Consider the following 23,567-nt stretch of genomic DNA (forward strand, 5'->3'; position numbering starts at 1 on the left):
CCTCCCCTCTCTCTCCCACCCTCCCCTCTCTCACACCACCCACCCCCCACCCCCCCCACACTCTCACCCCCACCCCACTCCTCTCTCACCCCCCACCCCCCCCTCTCTACCTCCCCCACCCCCCTCTCACACTCTCCCACCCCCCATCTCCCTCCCACTCTCTCTCACCCCCCCATCTCCCTCCCTCTCCCACCCCCACCCCCCCTCTCTCTCTCTCCCTCTCCACACCCCCCCCCTCTCTCTCTCTCCCTCTCCCACCCCCCCTCTCTCTCTCCCCCATCTCCCACCCCCCCTCTCTCTCCCCCTCCCACCCCCCTCCCCTCTCTTCCTCTCCCTCCCTCCCCCTCCCACCCCCTCCCTCCCTCTCCCTCTCTTCCTCTCCCTCCCTCCCTCCCCCTCCCACCCCCCTCCCTCCCTCTCCCTCTCTTCCTCTCCCTCCCTCCCTCCCCCTCCCTCCCTCCCTCTCTCCCTCCCTCTCTCCCTCTCCCTCCCTCTCTCCCTCCCTCTCTCCCTCCCTCTCCCTCCCTCTCTCCCTCCCTCTCCCTCCCTCTCTCCCTCTCCCTCCCTCTCTCCTCTCCCTCCCTCTCTCCCTCTCCCTCCCTCTCTCCCTCTCCCTCCCTCTCTCTCCCTCCTTCCCCTCCCTCTCTCTCCCTCCTTCCCCTCCCTCTCCCTCCCTCCTTCCCCTCCCTCTCCCTCCCTCTCTCTCCCTCCTTCCCCTCCCTCTCTCTCCCTCCCTCCCTCCCTCCCTCCCTCTCCCTCCCTCCCTCCCTCTCCCTCCCTCCCTCTCCCCTCCCTCCCTCCCTCCCTCCCTCCCTCCCTCCCTCTCCCTCCCTCTCCCTCCCTCCCTCTCCCTCCTCTCCCTCCCTCCCTCTCCCTCCCTCTGCCCCTCTCCCCCTCTGCCCCTCTCCCCCCCTCTGCCCCTCCCCCCCTCTGCCCCTCTCCCCCTCTGCCCCTCTCCCCCCCTCTGCCCCTCTGCCCCTCTCCCCCTCTCCCCCCTCTCCCCCTCTGCCCCTCTGCCCCTCTGCCCCTCTCCCCCTCTGCCCCTCTGCCCCTCTCCCCCTCTGCCCCTCTGCCCCTCTCCCCCTCTGCCCCTCTCCCCCTCTGCCCTCTCCCCCTCTGCCCCTCTCCCCCTCTGCCCCTCTCCCCCTCTCCCCCTCTGCCCCTCTCCCCCTCTGCCCCCTCTCCCCCTCTCCCCCTCTGCCCCTCTCCCCCTCTGCCCCTCTGCCCCTCACCCCCTCTTCCCCTCTGCCCCTCTTCCCCTCTCCCCCTCTGCCCCTCTCCCCCTCTCCCCCTCTGCCCCTCTCCCCTGTCTCTCCCTCTCCCCCTCTGCCCCTCTCCCCTGTCTCTCCCTCTCCCCTCTCTCCCTCCCTCCCTCACTCCTGCTCCAATCAACCTTTACTAGATTCATTTTACTTTCAAATTTAGAATAATAAAATTGGAACTATATCTTTCAACAAAAACTTCGTTAAATTGGTTATTTAGGGAGGGGGGGCAATGAAAATTGTAGAGGGAGACCCAGGCTTGGGTACTGTAAGCAAAGCAGGATCAGATGAATGATGGTGAAGGAGTTATGCATAGCTGTGAAGAGTTGCACAGAATAGATTAGCAACGCAATGTCATGTCTACAATACATATTGGCCTATTCCCGAATTATATTAAAACGTTATGAACCCTGCTATTTTAGTCATTGGCTGGCAAAACATACACTGTTTCCCATACATGATGCTTATGCCCTGCCGAGATTTCTTTTTTATATATTTTTGTCAAAGCTCTATTAACTTTTAACATTGTTTTTCCAATTTTTAGTCATTGCTGTGAGTCGCTGAAATCTGTCATCTTTTGTGACTATTTTGTAACTGTACTACGCAATAATAAATATTCTAACACAGTTGTGTAAGTTGTAAAGCAATACTGGGTAAAAATAGATGTACGCGCAGAAGCTTAAGAGTGATTTATGACATTAAAAAAAATCAAATGTAAAAAGTGATACTGTAGGTCATCATTTGTTTAATGTGTATCAAAACAAGCAGTGGAGGAGGGAAGCTTGGGAAGGGGGGGGGGGGGGGAGGCAGAGAAGAGAGGCTACTTACAAAAGAAGTGCAACACTGTTAGTGGAACAGAGCCAAGCTGAGGTTCGCATATGGCATATTCATCTAACTGAATGTGTGAAATGGATTTGCAATTTTTAAATTAACTTCAAAACATTGAATGTACAGCGCCTACATTAAATCCAAATGGAACAAGAGGAAAAAATGTAATGAAAGTTTGCAAGAATGACAATAATAACCCGCTAAACATCAAATTTGTGGAGAACATGGTAGAAAATAAATAATTCATCATACTGGATGTAGCGTTAGGCAATATGGTTGAAGCAAACTGTGCATGACAACTTGACAAGTAAGGTGGTGCAATTCATAAAAGGTTTCTACAACAACAGAGACCTGTAATCATCATTCTGAATGCTGTAATTTTTGGTTCAGTAATGTTCTGGTTTTCATTTTGTTGTTAAATATAATTCAGTAACAGTTGCATGGCACATGCTGTATTGAAATATAGCTAATGGAAATGTTTTCAAATAGAAAGACTGAAATATTGCGGTATTTATCTAGGCATCGTGCAAACATTATGGAGGTGATACACTGAACTGTCCTGTGTGTGGTGTAACTGTGAAACCAGAGACAGAATTTATTGAACTGGACAAGCTTGGAGACTTCAAACCCACAATAAGGTGGTATAGATAATATTTTCTAATCTAATGTTTAACTTTTATTTTGTTATTGTTACAACTATTATAAATAGTGTATAAAAGTGAAACAGTCTTCTGAATTTTGTATGTAAAATGTTTGGAAGATCTCTCCGTACTTATTAAAACATTTGTTTCCTGTAGACTGTTAAATGTTCCGGTTGTTTTCCGATTGGACACTGACGGAGATGGGAATAACAATAAAAAGAAAATGAGGCTATTTGGCCATCCAAATCTCATTCGTCTTCCCAATCGCCTCTCAGGAAAGGAACTGCATGATGCACTAGATCGCCTTGTTCCGTATAAGCAGCCATACTCTGTTCTGCTTGTTGATGGACAGGTAGGCAGTAATTTGAAACTATTTTCCTATGTACATAACACATACATTCTTGGTTGTATTGAAACTTTTTTCTCTTTTATAGGGTTACCATTGCTCACGATGTATATACACAGTCCATTGTCGTGGATGCAGAATAGAGTCTGAGGGAGAGGTGCAACTGCAAACTGGTGACACTTTGGCTGTACGGTTTACAGACTCTGCACCAGAACCCGAAGCTCCAACAGTTGAGCATCCCAGTATGGCCACTTTGCGTTGTCAGGACCCGCTGTCGCTGTATGACTGTTTGCATGCATTTAGTGAGAGGTAACTAGCAGTCAATTTCTCTATAAAATACAAATGTGTTCTCAGTGCACTGTGTTTGACAGTCCATATTATACTTTACTTGGTACATTCACACCGTAATTGGCCTTAAGCGGTAGACTATTCCAATTTGTTAATTTACTCCATATTTTTAATACTCATTTCATTTGTTTCTTTGATATTAACATCTCAAGAAATATTTGAGGTCAACATAACTGTTATCAAATGCAGGTTGCAGATAATTTTCTAAAGTGACTTGACAAGACACCCCCCCCCCCATACACACACACACACACACACACACACACACACACACACACACACACACACACACACACACCAGAACTCCAGTTGCTTTCTAGTTCACCTTTATCTCCCCATATATTTTTATTTTCATTTTAGCCCTTCTAAATACCATGTTACCCTCACAACATTCCCACAACGATCCCATTAAGTTTTATTTACATTCACTCCGCAAACATGCCTTCGCCCTAGCCAGATTACGCTCCCATATTTTATTTACTCAGGCTTGTCTGACATTTGGCATTACCCCCAAAGGCCTCACACTTAAAGTTCCCATATCTGGCAGTAACCCTTCTTTCCATCAGTCCCTGAACCAGTTCCAAACCAAACAATCCATAGCCCTCACCTGCCTAATCCTTCACCTACACATCAACTCAGCCAATGAACACACCCGTCAACTCCTATCCCTAATCAAAGTCCTCAATCTTTCCTCTCCCACACCCACACCGGCTGTTCAGAGCATCCTCCTACAGGCCAACCGCAAATTAGAACAGCATGCCACCCTCCACCTCAAAAAACTATCCAATCTCCTGGTTTCCCACCTCTGGAGAGGCAACTCACACACCCTCCACAACCTTTCCAACAAACCTCAACCTCCTCTCATTGCACACAGACCCAGTGTCTCCCATCTACTCAATCTCCCACTTCCAGCTCCACTCCCCCCAAAACCTCAGGAACCACAACACCCCAATTCAGTAGTTAACCTTTCCTCCAAACCTCTCTCCCAATCCAAAACCTCCGTCCTATCCAAAGGCCTCACCTTCAGCCCTACTCCCAGATTCAACCAAACAGCCCTCGTCAAAGATTTACTGTCCTACACTCATAGTCTCTGCTGGAAATATCACTTTGCCACGAAGAAAAATAATCCTAATCCTACTCCTAATGATCCAACTCCCCAAGACACTATCCAAATTGAACCCTGCCTGGAGCAGTTCCGTCCTCCATCACAGTGGGACCCACCTCCTCTTCCTCAAAATCACCCTCTCCAAACCTTCCAGGAATTTCTCACTTCCAGCCTTACCTCTCAATCTTTCTTGAAAAACCTTAATCCTACTCCCAACATCACCACAGCTGAAGCCCAGGCTGTCTGTGATCTGAAGGCTGACCACTCCATCGTCATTGATCATCGGGAGTATGTGGCTGAGGGACTGCGTCAGCTTTCAGACAACACTACTTACAAAGTTTGCCAAGGTAATCCCATTCCTGATGTCCAGGCGGAGCTTCAAGGAATCCTCAGAACCTTAGGCCCCCTACAAAACCTTTCACATGACTCCATCAACCTCCTGACCCCACCGACACCCCCGCACCCCTGCCTTCTACCTACTTCCTAAAATTCACAAACCCAAACATCCCGGCCGCCCCATTGTAGCTGGTTACCAAGCCCCCACAGAACATATCTCTGCCTATGTAGATCAACACCTTCAGCCCATTACATGCAGTCTCCCATCCTTCATCAAAGACACCAACCACTTTCTCGAATGCCTGAATCCTTACCAAACCTGTTACCCCCCCCCCCCCCCCCCCCCCCCGGAAAGCATCCTTGTAACCATTGATGCCACTTCCTTATACACAAATATCCTGCACGTCCAGGGCCTCGCTGCGATGGAGCACTTCTTTTCACCTGCTACCCTACCTAAAACCTCTTTCCTCATTACCTTAGCCAGCTTCATCCTAACCCACAACTTCTTCTCTTTTGAGGGCCAGACATACCAACAATTAAAGGGAACCGCCATGGGTACCAGGATGTCCCCCTCGTACGCCAACCTATTTATGGGTCGCTTAGAGGAAGCCTTCTTGGCTACCCAAGCCTGCCAACCCAAAGTTTGGTACAGATTTATTGATATCTTCATGATCTGGACTCACAGTGAAGAACAACTCCAGAATTTCCTCTCCAACCCCAACTCCTTTGGTTCCATCAGATTCATCTGGTCCTACTCCAAATCACATGCCACTTTCCTGGACGTTGACCTCCATCTGTCCAATGGCCAGCTTCACACATCCGTCCACATCAAACCCACTAACAAGCAACAGTACCTCCATTATGACAGCTGCCACCCATTCCTTATCAAATGGTCCCTTCCCTACAGCTTAGGTCTTCATGGCAAACGAATCAGCTCCAGTCCTGAATCCCTGAACCATTACACCAATAACCTGAAAACAGCTTTCGCATCTTAACTACCCTCCCGACCTGGTACAGAAGCAAATAGCTAGAGCCACTTCCTCATCCCCCCAAACCCACAACCTCCTGCAGAACCATCCGAAAAGTGCCCCACTTGTGACAGGATACTTTCTGGGACTGGATCAGATTCTGAATGTGGCTCTCCAGCAGGGATACGACTTCCTCAAATCCTGCCCTGAAATGAGATCCATCCTTCATGAAATCCTTCCCCCTCCACCAAGAGTGTCTTTCCACCGTCCACCTAACCTTCGTTACCTCTCGGTTCATCCCTATGAAATCCCCAAACCACCTACCCTACCCTCTGGCTCCTACCCTTGTAACCACCCCCGGTGTGAAACCTGTCCCATGCACCCTCCCACCACCACATGATCAAAGGCAGAGCCACGTCTGAAAGCACCCACGTGATTTACCAACTGACGTGCCTACACTGTGAAGCCATCTATGTGGGAATGACCAGCAACAAACTGTCCATTCGTATGAACGGACACAGGCAGACCGTGTTTGTTGGTAATGAGGATCACCCTGTGGCTAAACATGCCTTGGTGCACGGCCAGCACATCTTGGCACAGTGTTACACCGTCCGGGTTATCTGGATACTTCCCACTGACACCAACCTATCAGAATTCCGGAGATGGGAACTTGCCCTTCAATATATTCTCTCTTCCCATTACCCACCAGGCCTCAGCCTCCGCTAATTTCAAGTTGCCGCCCCCTCGTACTTCACCTGTCATTCAACAACATCTTTCCTCTGTACTTCCGCCTTGACTGACATCTCTGCCCAACCTCTTTGCATTTACATATGTCTGTATATGTGCGTGCGCGTGCGTGCGCGCTGTGCGTGCGTGTGGGTGCGCATGCGAGCGCGAGTGTATACCTGTCCTTTTTTCCCCCTAAGGTAAGTCTTTCCGCTCCCGGGATTGGAATGACTCCTTACCCTCTCCCTTAAAACCCACATCCTTTAGTCTTTCCCTCTCCTTCTCTCCTTCCCTCTTTCCTGATGAAGCAACCTTGGGTTGCGAAAGCTTGGAATTTGTTTGTGTGTTTTTTTATTGTGCCTATCAACATACCAGCACTTTCTCGTTTGGTAAGTTGCAGAATCTTTGTTTTTTATATATATTTTTCCCATGTGGAATGTTTCTTACTGGTTTTCTGCCTTTGAAGGTCCTCCTTGATGGGATGTAAGGAACAAGAATGAATGAATATTTTTCATGTTCCCTCCAATATTTTTGTACAGCAACATTTTCATCTCTGTGCATTACTATCCACACAAGGGAAAAACTTCATTATACATTAAATGTTGTGAGCCCTATACCTTACTTGACCTATCTCAAGCACCATGATTTTCTTACAAGTTCTACAGACTGGATTAACTTCTGTCATCAAGCTAGAATATAAAAATACTAATAATAATAATAATGGAGAGAAGAAATCTCTTCCTATCCCCCCTTGCAGTGTTTTTCTTGCATTTCATGGTTCAAAATTTTATATGTGATTGTTGCTTTTTTCCCTTCTGGCTGAAGCTCATTTGTATTTCACTATTTGGCACAGATATATACCAAGAACATTTTATTCACTTGGTTTTTGTCAAGATCCTTCATTAATGTTGGTCCTTGTATTGTTAAAATTGTGAAATTATTGCTTTCCCAAGGATTTTATTTCTTTAATTTCATCGGAAGTCCAATGAAATATGCAAATTTAATTTCTGTGGCCACACAACTATAAGGGCTAAGCTACTTATAGAAAATGCAGCAAAAACATTAATGAAGCTGACACAACACTGTTCCTAAAATGCTTTTCAATTATGCAAGTAATATTACATATTATAGCAAAGTTTCCTCAGTCTTTGTCAAAGAAAACATTAAACCAGAAGTTAAAGAGTTAAACACCCAAACATTTAAAGCATCAGCGCACTCTTACGAACAATTTTCATTGGTTATTTGTTGTTAAAATCAAAAATATATGAAGTATGTTCATAAAGTATCTTCAGTTTATTTATTAAAAAAAAATTTGAATGATGCTACAGAAATTGTTTCACAGTGCCTGTGAAAGTACACAGTCTGATTTGTTTTTACACATTGTTGTCGTGTTTGAAGTACCACGATCATAGAATTCTGCAATCTGGATCCATCTGACATTAAATTTCTAGTAGTCCATATCTTCAGTAATCACTTTGTACGGGAGACTACCACTAATCGGTAGAAAATGAACAGAGACCTTGGAGATGTAACAAAAGGAGACATCACAGAAAGTACTCCAGAAATATTCAGCACAGGGGCAAGCAGGCCATTTGGGTGGTCCTGGCCGAGGTAGAAACCCAAACACAGGCTACTTAGTCAGGTAGATGCATTAGTTGGTAAAGACTCAGTGCTCAGCTCAGTATGTAACAAGCCCAACTGATGTGGCCAAAGGGTTATATTTGCACCTCTTCATATTGTCCTTATCCCTATTATAGTTCGTGTTTTTTATAACTATTACTCCTGTGTCTGTATAAAGTTTAACTGTAATTTTTATAAGTTTTGTTCATGAGTATGATCAGATGACATTTCACATATAGAAGGTTTTTGATGAAGGTGTGGTTTGATATAATATTCTTATGACCATAAGCTCACCGGACAAAGTCAGTAAATATATTTTCAATTCACACTTGAGGGTGGTTACATTCCAAACTTAACTTCACTTCAATCAATTAATGTAAGTAAAGGCCTATTTAGAGGGCCCAAGTGAGCCTAATAGACAGAAGTAAGTTTCACTAAATACCAGAAGGAATTTTTAGGAATTGTCATATGACATTATAAATTTGTATAACATATATACTTGAGTCAAATGGATACTAAAATGAAAGAATTAATTTTCAGTGAGCAGTTAGATGAGCATAATCCTTGGTACTGCCCTGTTTGCCAGAAAAACCAGTGTGCAACAAAGACATTGTCTGTGTGGAGATACCCAGATTACCTAATAGTTTACCTGAAGAGGTGAGTAATTATCTTCATTTAGTTGAAGCTGATAAATAACTTTCTGAATAAACACACTCTCTCTCTCTCTCTCTCTCTCTCTCTCTCTCTCTCTCTCTCTCCTGCCCTTGTCCCGCATCAGATCCTGACCCCCCCCCCCCCTCCATTTTGTGTTTGTTAGCATAATTAATCTTCCTCGTGCTACTTGATACTTACTTACCCTCTGCTTGCCATAAGTATTCCTCCCCTTTCAGTTGTCACATTCTTTTGCTTTCTCCCTAGAACTGTCTGCACTGGCTGCCCCTAATGCTCAGTGTAACCATTGTGTATGGTGATTTTTTAAAAAAATTTCTAGTTATTTTTTTTAATGCACTAACATAAAAGGTTGTCTGCTACATGAGTGAAGATGAACAAAGCCTTAGTTATTTGAAACTGACTATTTAAAAAACTGCTAATTGGGAACTTCTTGATTTGATTGTTTGCTTTTGCAAAAACCTCAACACCTCTTTGTTCTGAAACTGCCTTTGTTTTCTTCGTTTGGCAATATTTAAGCTTCCAAGAATGATTTGCACTGTTGAAAAGCAGCGGTATTTTCCTGCCAGTTAACTGAATGTGTCGCTGAATTAAGATGTTTCAAACATTACTTGTCTTTTCCCGCTCAATTCGATGTTTCGTGGGCATTCATACCCATGCAACCCATGTTTGACAACATTGCTGATTGAACTGACAAGTACTTAGCATAGAAGTAGAATTGAACATATGATAACATTCTTTTTACGTTAAGGGAATAATTTTGGTGCAATCGAAAAAAAAAACTGAGGATTTCATTTTCCAGTCGTTGTAGCACAGAGTGCAGGCACTATAGGCTATATCGGCAGCCAGCTGCAAGTGTAAACAAACCAGAATTTTAACCACCAGACAGGAGAGGAGCAGTGCAGGGAAATAAGCCTCGTATCTCTTTAACAGAGCAGCGGCCTACAGCAGAACTGACACATTGTTACAAGGATCACCAATCGGTTCTCTTCTGGTGTTGTAAGGGTGGTAATCGAAATCAGTGATGGACTAGGATTAGTTGCTTCACTTACTTGAAAATAAGAAAAGTAAACAATTCATTTGGGGACAGCTACTACGCAATTGTTTGTTGAGGTTAGCCAGTATTGTTAACGATGTAGTTCAGGCCCGATCTAAAGCGGTATTTGATGCGACTAAAGTTTACAACATCCCTCACCTAATTTGCTATGTTAAAAGTGTAAGCATTATACCATTTTTTGAGCTATGGCTAACAAACATACATGTTTCTTAGTAGTAAAATGCTAGGTCCCATGGCTGAGCACTACTATGTTGCATGTGTCTTAAATAGACCTGTCAACTGTCCACAATAAACATGGTCCCCGATCATTGAGCGTATTGATACTTTTTTTGTTCATACACTTTTTATTTTGCAAACATGTTCTTACACACATTATTCAGCTTTGCCAGATGGTGTACAATATGAGTAACTGAAAATTGGTTACATTTTCAATATTTGTAAGTAGAAAATAAAACTTTTTAACACAATCTCTGATAAAATAGTTCATCAGGATACAAATTGCTATGAAATAGCATCTATTAAGTCTCTTTGCATTTTAAGGCAGAATTCACTTCTGTTTCACATTTAGCACAAAATGTGAATTTTTCAGGTCCCTACTTATTAGGTTTGATCTGTTGGAAGCAGTATGCCCTGACAGTATCCCTGAGAACTAACTAACACAGATATACAAGGGTTTGCTGAAAAGTAATGCCTCTGAATTATTTAGGTGAAAACTCCTAAAGCTTTTTAAATAAAACAAACATTATTAACATTCTGCATCCTTATACTTCACGTCTACATATTTGCAGCTATGTGCCACTAGAGGGCTCAGAATTGTAGCATGTAATGTGGTGGTGTGTAGTGTAACTCTGGCAGTGTGTGAGAAATAGCATGCTGTAATAGAGTTTCGAACTCAATGTGTTAGTATTCACATAGGGCACCTTTTTCTTGAGCGTGACAGTGCCAGACCACACACAAGTGCTGTGACATCTAACAACAGACATCTTGGGTTCCCTGTCATTGACCACCGTGTTACAGTCCAGACTTGGAGCCATTCCATTTTCATCCATTTCCAAAACTTAAAGAACACCTTTGTGGATATAACTTTAATAGTGATGAAGCAGTGCAGGAAAATGTGAGTTCGTGGCTCCGTCAACAAAGTCAAACATTCTACAGTGACAGAAGCAAAAAACTAGTCTCTCGCTGGGAGAAATGTGTTCATTACCAGGGAAGCTATGTCAAGAAGTAAATATGTAGGTATGAAGAAAAGACATAGAATATTAGTAATGTTTCTTTCATTTAAAATGCTTTAAGAGAGTTCACAAAAATAAAAATTCGGGTGCATTACTTTCCTGCATGCCCCTCCTATTTTTCACATACACTTAGCATTTCAGGGATGAATGTAAACAAGTAGTCATTTCTTCCATTGATGTAGCCATTATGCAGAAGTCAGCTGAATAGTCACTAGGTTCTCTACAGGTAAAGACAAACAATGATCTTAATATAATTCATTTTATGGAATTCACTGAGATGGAAGTTGTTAAAACAATGTTAACTCATAGCTACGCATTACACGTCTCAGATTCTCATCATCATTTGGCCCTGCATATTTCAATCATCAATCAGATGTATGGCATTTTCTCAAAGTAGCAATCATAAAAGAAAGTGATCTTTATCAAAAAGTCCTGGTTGAAGTGCACTTACAGTGTTTGCAGCTTTCCATTGTGTACTGCAGTTTGCAATTTGTTATCATTAGTTGTGGCCAATTGTGTGATAGTATACTGCAGCCAATGAGAATCACTCAATCTTATAATCTTTGGTCATCACAAATATTTGGCTGTTTTACCACGTATGTGATAGTTTACAAGGTGATGGTTGAGATTGGACCTCAAAGAACAACAAAAGTAACATGTATGTTTACAGTCACTTTTATTGTTAGATTTTCTGTATTTTGTAACATATCATGCGTTCCGAGGTTGTGATTATGATGGGACCTAATAACAGAAGTTGTTGCGATTCGAAACAAAATACCTGAAACTTCATTTATGAAGTATAGGAAATTTCGAACAAGTAAGGAAATTAGTTAATCACATCTTACTCACAATTCATAGAGTCCACTTTCCATCATTCATCACACAAACCATCACAAACAGCAAAATGCAATGGAAACTCTGAAGACTGTAAGTGTAAATTTACCGAAGTCGTCATCTTTCTGTAAAATTTCAATCTTGTGTACCACTGTTTCGCCCCATCACTGTACAGCTCATTTGCCAATGTGCCTCCTAAAGCGCAACCCGGTTATCTTTGGAATTGGGAAAGAGCAGTTGCTTATTGAGGTGTTACGCCTTATTGACACTCAGCACAAAGCATGCACCTTGTAAAAACACACAAGGAAATCTGCCCCATGCCATCCTTACAATTTTAGGCACTTAAAGTCATGATACGGAGTCAAAGTTGGAGCAACAGTAAGAAACACCTAAATATCGTAACACTTAATATAGTGAATTCATATTTCATTAGCATGTTGACTGATAATAAGCACCTTCTAAATGGCAGTTTTATTTGGCTTGATTATTATTTTCTACTTTACTGCAGTATTTTAAACTATGAGAGACATGAAATTAACAAAACAAACAGTCTACAGTTCTAAATAAAATTTTTTGAACTCTCAAATGGGAAAAGTATGTGTTTTCTTTACCACTTAATATGCCATCCAAACTCCTTCAATTCAGTGACCACTTACCGTGACATTACGGAGGTTATCATAGGTTCTTAAACCAGGATCAGGCCAGTTTTTTCACACAGTGTGTTTATCTCCACATACTTATTTTCAATGGGACTGAGGTCTGGACCAAAGGTGACCAGTCAAAAAGAAATATCTAATTCTCTTCTTCAAACTGGTTAGGCATCGTAGCTGACTTGTGTTCAACATTGATTCTGCTGGAGACGGGTTAATCCCTTTGTTCATAGTTGATGCACTTATGAAATCATAGCATTACCTGAAATATGAGAATGCTTGACGGGCTTAAGTCAGCCATCTATCCTGTGAAGCAAGCTGAAGCGACCCCAGTCTGTACAAACCAGTCTTTGTGCTCACAAGTTGTTACTACTGTCCAACAGATGCAACCCCTTCCAGAAACAGTTGACGGTTGTGCTGCTCAAAGTCAATTTTCCATCAACTGCCATAGCCAGTAGACAACTTCCACACCACACGTACCAGTAATGGATGTGCGCTGTGCTGAGATGTATTTGTCAGTGATGGGATATCCGTACTGTGGAATTTATGTTTGGCAACATTGCTTATGAAGTAAATAAGGACTGTAAACAAAATATAGGAAGTGGATGTGATAGTATATCCAGTATGGAGTGTGATTATGAGAACCACCCATTTGGAAGGAAACATGAAATTTGGAAAGGGAAGTGGAAGAAAGAGGTCATGAAGAAGAAGAGAAATTTAGGACAGTGTTATTTTTGCCGGCAATATTCCCTGGAAATATTTCATCAATTTTACATTCCCGGGAATTTTACAACGCTAAGAACACACAAGATATGCTGGTGTGAAGTTTAATTGAAAAGAAATGCATCTAGGTCTGGTCAGATTCATAGCTCCACCTGTATATACCATAAAGAATGCAACAATAATAAGACAGTAGTCTGTAAATCCCTATTCCTATGAGTCTTGCAAGTTACCAAGAGTTGTTTGAGAACAGTTGTTAAGGTGTTGAATGCTACTGCCCATACAGTAGGAGACAGAAGAGGGAAACACAGCAACAGACCACATAAATTTGCAACGGAAATTTAGGACATGATCCACTCTCACTGAGGCAAGTTTCCTTCCAAACCATCCCATTATCATCAAGGCAAGTCCAAAAGGAAATATTTTGACAACACTTACCTCAGTGTCGCTACACTTTTCACATCATTCAGAGGTAATGTTCTCTATGAAACCAGTACAGTACTCCAGATGAAGTATAAAACTTATAATAAGTTCTTTAGGGAGAATAATCCATATTTATTTCAAAACCAAGAACCGATACCTGTGATATCATTAACAGCTCATTTTAATGAGTTTTGCAACCATTTCTGCAGCTGAACTTAAATTAGTTCTTCTCTTAAACCAAACATCCCCTCTTACTCCTGTTCATCTCACAGGTTATATGTTCTCAAAGATCAGTTGTGTTCCTCATAATGGGGACAGTTTAGGAGCATATGTTCTCTCTGACCTGCAGTAATAAGTGCATTGGATCTAATGATGTAATAGAAGCAGGGTTCTTGTTTCTCAAAATAAATATATCTGTTCGGAATTTTTTCCCTGGCTTATCAATAAAGCACGAAAAATAGTTGTTGTACCATCCTCCCATTCGTCTTGGACCTCACAAGTGTCACAGTATGAGTTTGTAAAAATTATGAGAGACATAAAGTTCCAGTTAAATCTCTCTCTGCAGAAAATTTAAGGAAACTGTTCCACTCTTAGTTATAACAATGTTATGTAAGGAATGCAACAATATTATGAAAAGGTAAGTTGCTACTCACCTCATAGTGGAGGTGCTGAATCGCAGGTAAGCACAACAAAAAGACTGTCACAAATAAAGCTTTTGGTCAATGAGGTCTTTGTCAAAAATTCACACACACACACACACACACACACACACACACACACACACACACACACACACACACACACACACACAGGACTGCAATCTCAGGCACCTGAGGCCACACTGCAAGCAACAGCACCAGTGAATGGTGGGAGTGGCGACTATATGGGGGTAAGGAGGAGGCTGGTAGGTCGGGGAGGGGGGGGGGGGATGTAGTAGGGTAGGGGTGGTGGGCAGTGAAGTGTTGCAAGTTAGGCCGGTATTACACTATCAAAGATGTGATCAAATATTCCGTCAAATATATTTGACAAAAATCTTTGACGTGGCGCGAGAAGGGGTATTACACTGTCATCATATTTTTAGTCAAAGTTCCAAGATGCCTGACGACAACAACTTGTTATTAACCGCAGCAGTTGCATGCATCACTATTACACTGTGTGCACATGCGGAAGAGAAGCGGGGGGCAAAAAAAGGAAACATGTCTGGGTGAAACCGTGGGTTTCACGATGACACGATAAAAGCATTCAACAAAACTTGTTACGTGGGCTTATAGTGGAGGACATCAAGTCATACATCAATTACTTAAGAATGGATCAGCATAAATTTCTGTATGTGCTCAGTGAAGTGTATCCTGATATCACAAAGTACAATATTCACTTAAGAACTGCTACATCTGGAGAAGACAGTCTCACTGCAACACTCAGATTACTTGCTACAGGAGAGGGTTGGGTTAGGATAGGTTAGGTTAGGTTAGGTCTCCAATCTTCTTAATCTATTTTTGTATTCAGGGTGCCTCACGTTGTAAAGCGCCTCATCAGCTTCATACATCTCTATTAATTTTGTAGTTGTCGGCACTCACCAATTGTATTTACCGGCAATGTTTATAAAAACACTACAGACGACAGAACGCTGCAGCAATGCTAGTGCTCCATGTGGTAACATATCACATTGCAGTGAACAGAAGACAAGTGACTTCTTTGATCAAATCTACAGCAGGGCCCTAGATTTGATCAAATATTGGATGACATTTAACAAAGTTCCCTATTACACCAACAAATATCTTTGACAAAGAAATTTGATAGTGTAATACCGGCCTTAGACGGAGGGCAGGGGAGGGAAGGGGGTATCGGGAAAGGAGAGAATTACCAAGACTGGGTGTGATGGTGGAATGAGGGCTTTGTATTGCTGGAATGAGAAAAGGGAAGGGGCTGGATGAGTGAGGACAATGACTAAAGAAGGTTGGTTACGGGAACGTAGGATATATTGCAGGGAAACTTTCTCTGCAATATAAACTTTCCCTGCAATAGATCCTACATTCCCATAACCTTCCAGGCCTCAACCTTCGTTAGTCATTGACCTCACCCATCCTGGCCCCTTCCTTTCCCATTCCAGCACCCCCTCCTCACCCCCTCCTCACCCCCTCCTCACCCCCTCCTCACCTCTCGACTGCCCTCCATCTAACCTGCAGCACTTCACTGACCACCACCCATACCCTACTATCCCTCCCCATCCTTACCCCACCCAGTCCCCACTCCCATCAAGCAACTTGTGCTGCAGCTGGGAGTGTGGCCTCAGTTGCCTGAGACTGCAATCATGTGTATGTAAGTTGCAAGTTTATGAATTCAGTGCGCACACGTCAGAAAGACATGAATGCCACACTAATCCCTTGCCTATGTGTCAGGGTATGTATACCAGCGCCAAAGTCGCACTATAGTGCATTTATAGAGCAACAGTGCCCTCAAATGGAAACTTTTTGATCACACCATATATTTCTGGATCCAAGCCATCACATGCCACACAAAAACACCCTAGTAGACATAAAAGAAATAAAGAAGAGAGTTAAAGTAATTCTGCTCTGGTTCTTTCTGCTCATGATGTGAAATTCTTAATGTGCTCCATGCAGATGCCAAAGAAAAATCTCACCTAATCACAAAAACTTAGAACAGATCAACCATGATGCCCTACAAAAGGACTGTTTGATATCCCATGGCAAGGTATAAGCTATGGGCTGACATTAGATGCTAAAGTACAGAAAGGCACTTTGTGTTAAGTCTGAGGGAGCTTCTTCTCGGTGAATAACTATGGAGCTGTGTCAGGTAGGAAACGAGACTCTGCACCTAGAAGAATCAAGAAAAATCCAATGTACGAACTTTATAAAGTATGCACTAAACTGTGAAAGTGAAGCGGAGGTGTGCAACATGTAAACCACAAATGAGTGGTCTGTTGTAGATAGTGAGCCCAGGCCTGAAGCATTTAAAAACTAGGCAGCTTTAGCATAGGAAAGGCAAATTCTGATGTTATTTGAGCCTCTACAGATGAACCTGACAACTTTTTCTCAACTGCACTAATCTCTCAAGTTGCAATAAATTATCAGCCTTAAGGCAACACCTTAACTACAGACATCATTTTAGCATGTAAATAGAAACAAACCTGTATGATCGTATGTTGGTCAGCATATTACTGACAGTTTCAAAGCCTTGAAATACATTGTTTGTGAACAGTTGACAGTTTCCTTGGAAGTTGTATCATTTGTTATTAACATAAATCAAGCTTCTGAAAACACCATAGCTCAGCAATTTCATTAATCAAAGTGACTGATGACATCAGACATGCCATGGAGAGGCTCACGGTGATCATTTTAACACTGTGACATAATTTTCACACATTCTGTTTTCTTCATCAGTTTCTTAAATTGTGGGGTCCTCACTGACTCTCATAACATATTAAATACATGTCCCTTTCCTAAACACTCCAAATCTTTCTCCATCTCCTCCTCCATTAGAGAGAGAGAGAGAGAGAGAGAGAGAGAGAGAGAGGGAGGGGGGGGGGGATTTTTCTTGATCTAGATACGTGTTCTGCCTCATTGTAAAATAATCTTCACTTTGGACACATGATCATTTTGAAGTCTCATGGTGGCAATTTCATTGTTTGTTAAATATATAACTAATCAATCTTACTAAATTTCTTACTGAGAAATTTAAGATAATGGGAATCACGAGAATCATAAGCTAGTAACAGTGTTAGTGTCTACGTTTATGTCTTGCAAGTATTTTGATTTTTTTTATTTTCTCATTTCGTTGCAGATTCATCTTTCATGAGAGCATGAGCATGAAGCTTGAAAACAAAGTAACATTTCCACTGTCTGGCCTCACAGTGACATCACCATATGTGCTACACCATGGTGTGACGCTTCCATACAATCTTTATGCCTGTGTCTGTCACTTTGGAGGTAAGTAAAGACATTTTAGAACAGTATCACTTTCATATAATAAGTGTACTTCAATTATTTGAACAAGAAAGTTTTAGCAGTATGGTCTGGAAACAGTGCCTCAGTAAATTCTAATTTTTTTTTTTTTTTTTTTGCTGTAATGCTGTTGCATATTGTGATAGCTGTAAGCATTATCCAAGAGCAAAATAATTTAGGAAAACTATGTTAATTAAACACTGTTAAGATAATGCAAAGAGTGGAAACTTCATTTCAGCGAAAGAAAAAAAATCTGATAAAATATAATGTACATATAAAGCAGTCTTTTGCATAGTAAAAGACTTATCTGCAAAGCTGTCCATCATATTTGTCATAAATAACAACAAAATGTGTAACACATGACATTGTTTCAGCAGATTCAGAACAATTTTCTAATTTACTATGACTCCACGTAAGTGATCACAATTTGTCCTCCCTTTCCAAGCCCATCCGGCCAACCAGGTTCAGGTTTTGTGTTTTTCTTGAATGTAATGCCTGTTGCAAATGTCAGCAGAATGATTTATTTGAACATAATGTGTCCACTTTTTCTGTCATATATCTTGTACATTTCCAGCTTTTATTACATCTCTAATGACTTATCACCCAGGAGACATCATAAATCCTAATCTTCCTTTCTAGTTATTCATTGCTTTCTAAGTAAGTCTTTGCATGTCTTTATTTAACAGTAGAGTGTGTGGAACAAATTGACGTCTCACCATTACATAGCATTAACTTTTTTTTCCCATGGCGACAAGAAAAACTAATGAAGTGTTTATGATATATGACCAGCCTACTCCTCTGAATATTAAAAGAAAATGAGGAAGGGGAAATGGACAACAAATATAAAATGTGTGTTGTGGAAAATACTCTTTATAAACACAAAGCAAGAATCATATTTGTGGTATCAAGATAGACTGTTTGATCTATTACTCTTATTTTAAAAAGAACTGTGCATTAAAAACCCCCTTTTACACTTTTCAAGGGACTTGAGAAAGTGGCATAAACTGCGGGAAAATGTAAAATGTGGAAAATGACTTTTTTTAAGTTTTCCTGCTTATGTATGGAGCCCCCTTTCCATATTGTAGTTTTTTTTATCATATGTGTAGATAATAGGCAACAAAATACTCATCAGGGAATGATTATTATTTAATAAAGGTTATCTGATTTTAGTGCTATGTTTAGCAGGTGACATGACATTCACCAACACATTAGCACAACAAAGTGCATTAAAAGTAACGCAAACTACGCGGCCGCCATGTTGATCTATTGCAAAGCTAAAGTGATGCAGTGTATACTGCGTTAAAGATCTCTAAACTGCACCATTTGTAGTGCAACTTTTCTGCGAAACTGATGTCAGCAGATGTATACAGTACCGGCCACTTATCTTGCTGCTTTTGATTTTTTTATATATAGGTGCATGAAATATTGTAAAGTGTGTTAAATATGGCACTACACTACAGATCAGTCTGTCACTGAAGCCTTTGTTTCACACTTACTGGTTTAGTCAGCTCCCAGCCAAGCTGACACTTTCAGATCAACGTAGACATCATGGTTACCATAGAGATCGTTCTGTATCCACAGTCAAGATTACAGGGGAGGAAACCATACTACACTTAAGTATTTTAAGCACACATTTAAGAAACATTAATATGCAATTTATATTTATTATACTGACCTTTAATTTGATTGGTCTATAAATGCGATGTGAACAAATGGGTACAGTAGTTACTACTTTTTAGCATAAATATCCAAAATTGTGAGTTGTTTTAATTTTGTCTGATGAATTTTTTCAGTGTGGTTTTCAAGTTCATAAACACAATGGAAAACTCTGTCATAACATCTGCAGCTGAAATATATTTTTTAATTGTTTCCACTGCTGCATTAACAATTGCAAATGAGGTAACATCATTGTCCTCATCACTATCACTGTCACTGTCTCTTTCACTTCCTGCATTTTTTTGTGTGTGAAAGTCGATCACCTCATCAACAGAAACACTCTCCACAGTGACAACATCATTGTCAATGTGTAAGAAATCATGAACTGGATGCTGCAGCTGCAGCTTTTCCCATGATGAAGCAAGCAGTTTCTCACCGTTGTCACTAAAACTCACGTCTGGTGCGTCAGATCCATTTCTATCATCGGCTTCGATGAATCCCGCTTTTTGGAAGCAGTTGGAGATGGTGGCTGCCATAACTTCTGTCCCAGCCTTCGCAATATAACGCAAAGCATCTAAAATTGGTGCTTTAAGGGAGGCTGGGTCTTCCCCAACTTCCATCAAAGTTAATGCCTTCTGCACAATTGCCTTCCTATAGTGTGTTTTGAAGGCGTGGATTATGCCCAAATCCAAAGGCTGTAATTTGCTTGTGCAGTTTGGTGGCATAAACTCTAATTGCACGTTATAGGGCACTGTAGTTCGTTGGTAGTGTTTTTATGTTTTTAGAACACCGTGGTGTTTATTGCCAATCACAAATGTTTAATTTTTTTGGAACCATCGACGTTTGTGCCTAACGTTACTGTCACGTGAACTTTACTGTGTTTACCTCTATAGCAGTTTTTGCCTTTAAAAGCAAGTGTTTTATTTGGCATTATGCTGAAAAAGAGATGTTTTGTCAACATTGAAAATATCCTTCAGTTTATGTTGTTTCAAAAGTTCTTGTAACCTGCCACTTTGCCATTCCGTAACAAATTTTATGTCCACACTGCTTTCTTCTCCACATACAGCTTTATACACTATGTTGTACCGCTTCTTGAATCATATCTATACACCCATTAGATGCTGTAAACTCCTCAATCCCAAGTACATTGGCGACTATCAGTGCCTTTTCGTGTAACATCACACCATTTATTGGAATATTCGATGCATGTGCTGCCTGAAACCAGTTCTTCATAATTTCTTCCAGTTCTGTATATTTTGAATAGCTGGCATACTTCATGTTTTTTTGGAATTTGGCCCACTGTTGCTTACACTTTCCAAAATAGAATCCTTGTATTCCTAAACTCTGTGCTAATGCAGCATGTGTCCCACAGTGAGCTTCAACTCTTTCCAGAATTTTTACTTTCTTCCATAGAAAGGGTTTTCCTGTCTCTCTTGGCAGTACCGGCATTTCCCATCTCAAACTGCGACAGAAAACAACAACGTGAAAGAAACAACTAACCACAGACTTCGATCACTTCACACAAGGCTACGAACACACTATGAAATACACACAAACACAAACTCTTCGCATGGCAGCTGTTGAGAGTAGCTGTGTCGACTGAAATACTCATTTCGGTTATAGGAACAGGCTTTTCAGTGATGCCAACATTGTCAACCTTAGATAGGAAACAACACTGTACAATGCATATACGAACCATAAATTAAACTAGCAAATTACAAATACTGGGAAATGGGTATCCTCTGTATGTGATCATTACCACAGGATGAAATTAATGCCGAAACAGTGTGGATACAATAAAGTAAGAGTACTACTAATTGTAGCACACAGTACTGACAGATGAAGTTGGTATCGACTCAAAACAAATGAATGTTCCTCAGAAGTTGCTTCTATTGAAACAGTTACTCCCATCAGCCACCGCACCAAGTTGTGGTTGGCAGCGGCAGGATATCAATCTGGTGCCAAGAAAGTTAACAATGTAACGTATGTAAACACTACTTTAAGGCAAACGCAGTGTCTGCATCATTTTATGTCAATTTCACCAGTTTTTCCCTCCACAAACATTGTTTTATGAAACATAAATCGCGGGAAAATTATTGATATGTTAACGTAAAAACAGGTGCAAATTAATGTTGTGAACATAGGAAATTTGAAGAGAGTGATAGAAAAATGTTAATCGCAGGAAAATGTTAATTACAGGAACCTAAAAGTGGGATTATACTGTACTTCATTACAAAACTATTCCAGTATCTTGAGGTGCAGTCATAGATATACACTTGCACTCTTAATTGAATTGATTCAGTGCAAATTTCCATTATCTTGATTTAAATTTTATTTATAAGAAGGATAATTTTTGTTCAACAGCATAACACATTCATTCAAAACTCTCAGATTTTATTGTAACTATTGTGTAGTTAGTTCATTGATAAAATAAAACACTTCGGTCACATAAAAACGTATGAAGCACTCATTTTTTCTAATGCAGCATTTGTTTGTGAAGGGAGAAGGATGTAACTATTGTTCTTAGAAACCATGAAGTTGTGATGGTATCTTCGTTCACCCTTTCTTATTGTTCCCATTGTTTAAACTGCTAGCCGCACTAGGTTTATCTTTGTCGTAGTCCCAGTTCTGCTAAAGGCTTTTGGTAAATTTTGGCTTCTAATTTATGCCCAGGTCTTGCTGTATCTTCATATGGTTTCACACATTATTGATTATTTTTCCATATGCAATTTTGATAAATTAGCAACAGAAGATTATTGCAAAAAGGAATCATCATATTATTGATGTTAGATTGATATGGCTGTATAAGAAATGCTGTTGCTAATTCACATCTATCTATTTACCCAACAAATTCAGCCTTATACTTAATGATGAAGAAGCCATCACTATTGTTGGTTTTTTTTTTTTTTTTTTTTTTTTTTTTTTTGCAAAGCGAAAAGTACTTGGTCTGGCAGTGGAAGACAGTTTACTAAACCCGAAATATATTCATCCATAGTTTTTACAGTGAGTATGTGTCTGTCCTGAACTGCAAAATATCTATCTGTGATTGCATTAACCTCTTTGTAGGACTCTGAATGTCTTTAGGTGAGTGAAAGGTGGATGGAAGTCATTCAAAATCTGATGAATGGGATGGATAGTCCACTTGTGAAGGATGTATAGTCCACCAATTTTGCCACTGCAAAAGCATATTCATGGGCAGATGTATTGTCCTGATAATAGTTTTATTGCATTTTGCAATCCAGGCTGCTTTTCATGTATATTTTGATTCAGTTGGTCAAGAATCATTGCATATTATATCCCTTTTTTACCTTTAAATGTGATATGCTGCAGCAGCTTATAAATTCCATGTATCGGTAAGCATTTGTGTGTGTGAGGTGACCTTGGTGCATCACAATTGATAAGAGAACAAATACAACCTATTGTGAGATGAGACAACACACAATTAAGCAAGTCTGAATTCAACAAAGAGTTTTATGGTTGCTTGTTTTTGAGTACATGCCAGTGCAGCAGCAGTTGTTAATGTGGAGTCTTCAGGTGTACTGAGTTTTACAGTCGCATGTGAGAAGAAAATTGATCAGTAATTCACAAATAGCATATATCATCAAAGATTGAAGCAGTCATACGAGTTGAAGTTTCATTCGAATCCCGTGGCATGATTTTGTCACTATAATTCAGTAATATCCTTCAACAAGGGATATAATAAATTAACAGAGGCATGTCAATCTGCTGTGCTTAATGAAATCCATCCTACCACTCAGTAAATAAATCTGAAAATGAAACAATCCCTCGTCAACAGGGATAGGAGTAATTATCAACAAAGTGAGCAATTAGAAAGAACCTAAAAGTTATATATATTGAACCATTGTGTCACATAGTTTGCCTCAGGTAATCAAACATTCGGTTTTGGTGTAAATGTTGCATGTTGTGTTACATGTATACTGATGATCCATAATACTGCATTTACCCACTTTTAAGACAAGATTTTTTTCCAAAATTCACATTTGAAAAATACTGGGTCATCTTATATTCGCAAATTAAACTACTATTGCTTGAGGTAAACATTTTTACAGTGTTTAATAGGTTAATATAGGGGTAATCTTACATTTGCTTTCGGTATTGAGGTTTTGTGCAAATTTTTTGAAGAGTTCTGAATGGTAGAGCTTACCAAACAATACTTTCGTTCA

At 40.9% G+C, this 23,567-nt stretch overlaps 1 protein-coding gene across 1 annotated transcript in view; it reads left to right on the plus strand.

The window, feature by feature from the left end:
* The window catches only part of LOC124802551, a 193,775-nt gene that overhangs the window by 139,925 nt on the left and 30,283 nt on the right, over positions 1 to 23,567 (plus strand). The window contains 5 exon segments of the mRNA XM_047263415.1: positions 2,610 to 2,728; positions 2,888 to 3,083; positions 3,166 to 3,386; positions 8,721 to 8,837; positions 17,567 to 17,712. Of these exon segments, the coding sequence (XP_047119371.1) occupies positions 2,610 to 2,728; positions 2,888 to 3,083; positions 3,166 to 3,386; positions 8,721 to 8,837; positions 17,567 to 17,712 (799 nt within the window).

This window comes from Schistocerca piceifrons, chromosome 6 (assembly GCF_021461385.2).
Source record: "Schistocerca piceifrons isolate TAMUIC-IGC-003096 chromosome 6, iqSchPice1.1, whole genome shotgun sequence".
Classification (NCBI taxonomy): domain Eukaryota; kingdom Metazoa; phylum Arthropoda; class Insecta; order Orthoptera; family Acrididae; genus Schistocerca; species Schistocerca piceifrons.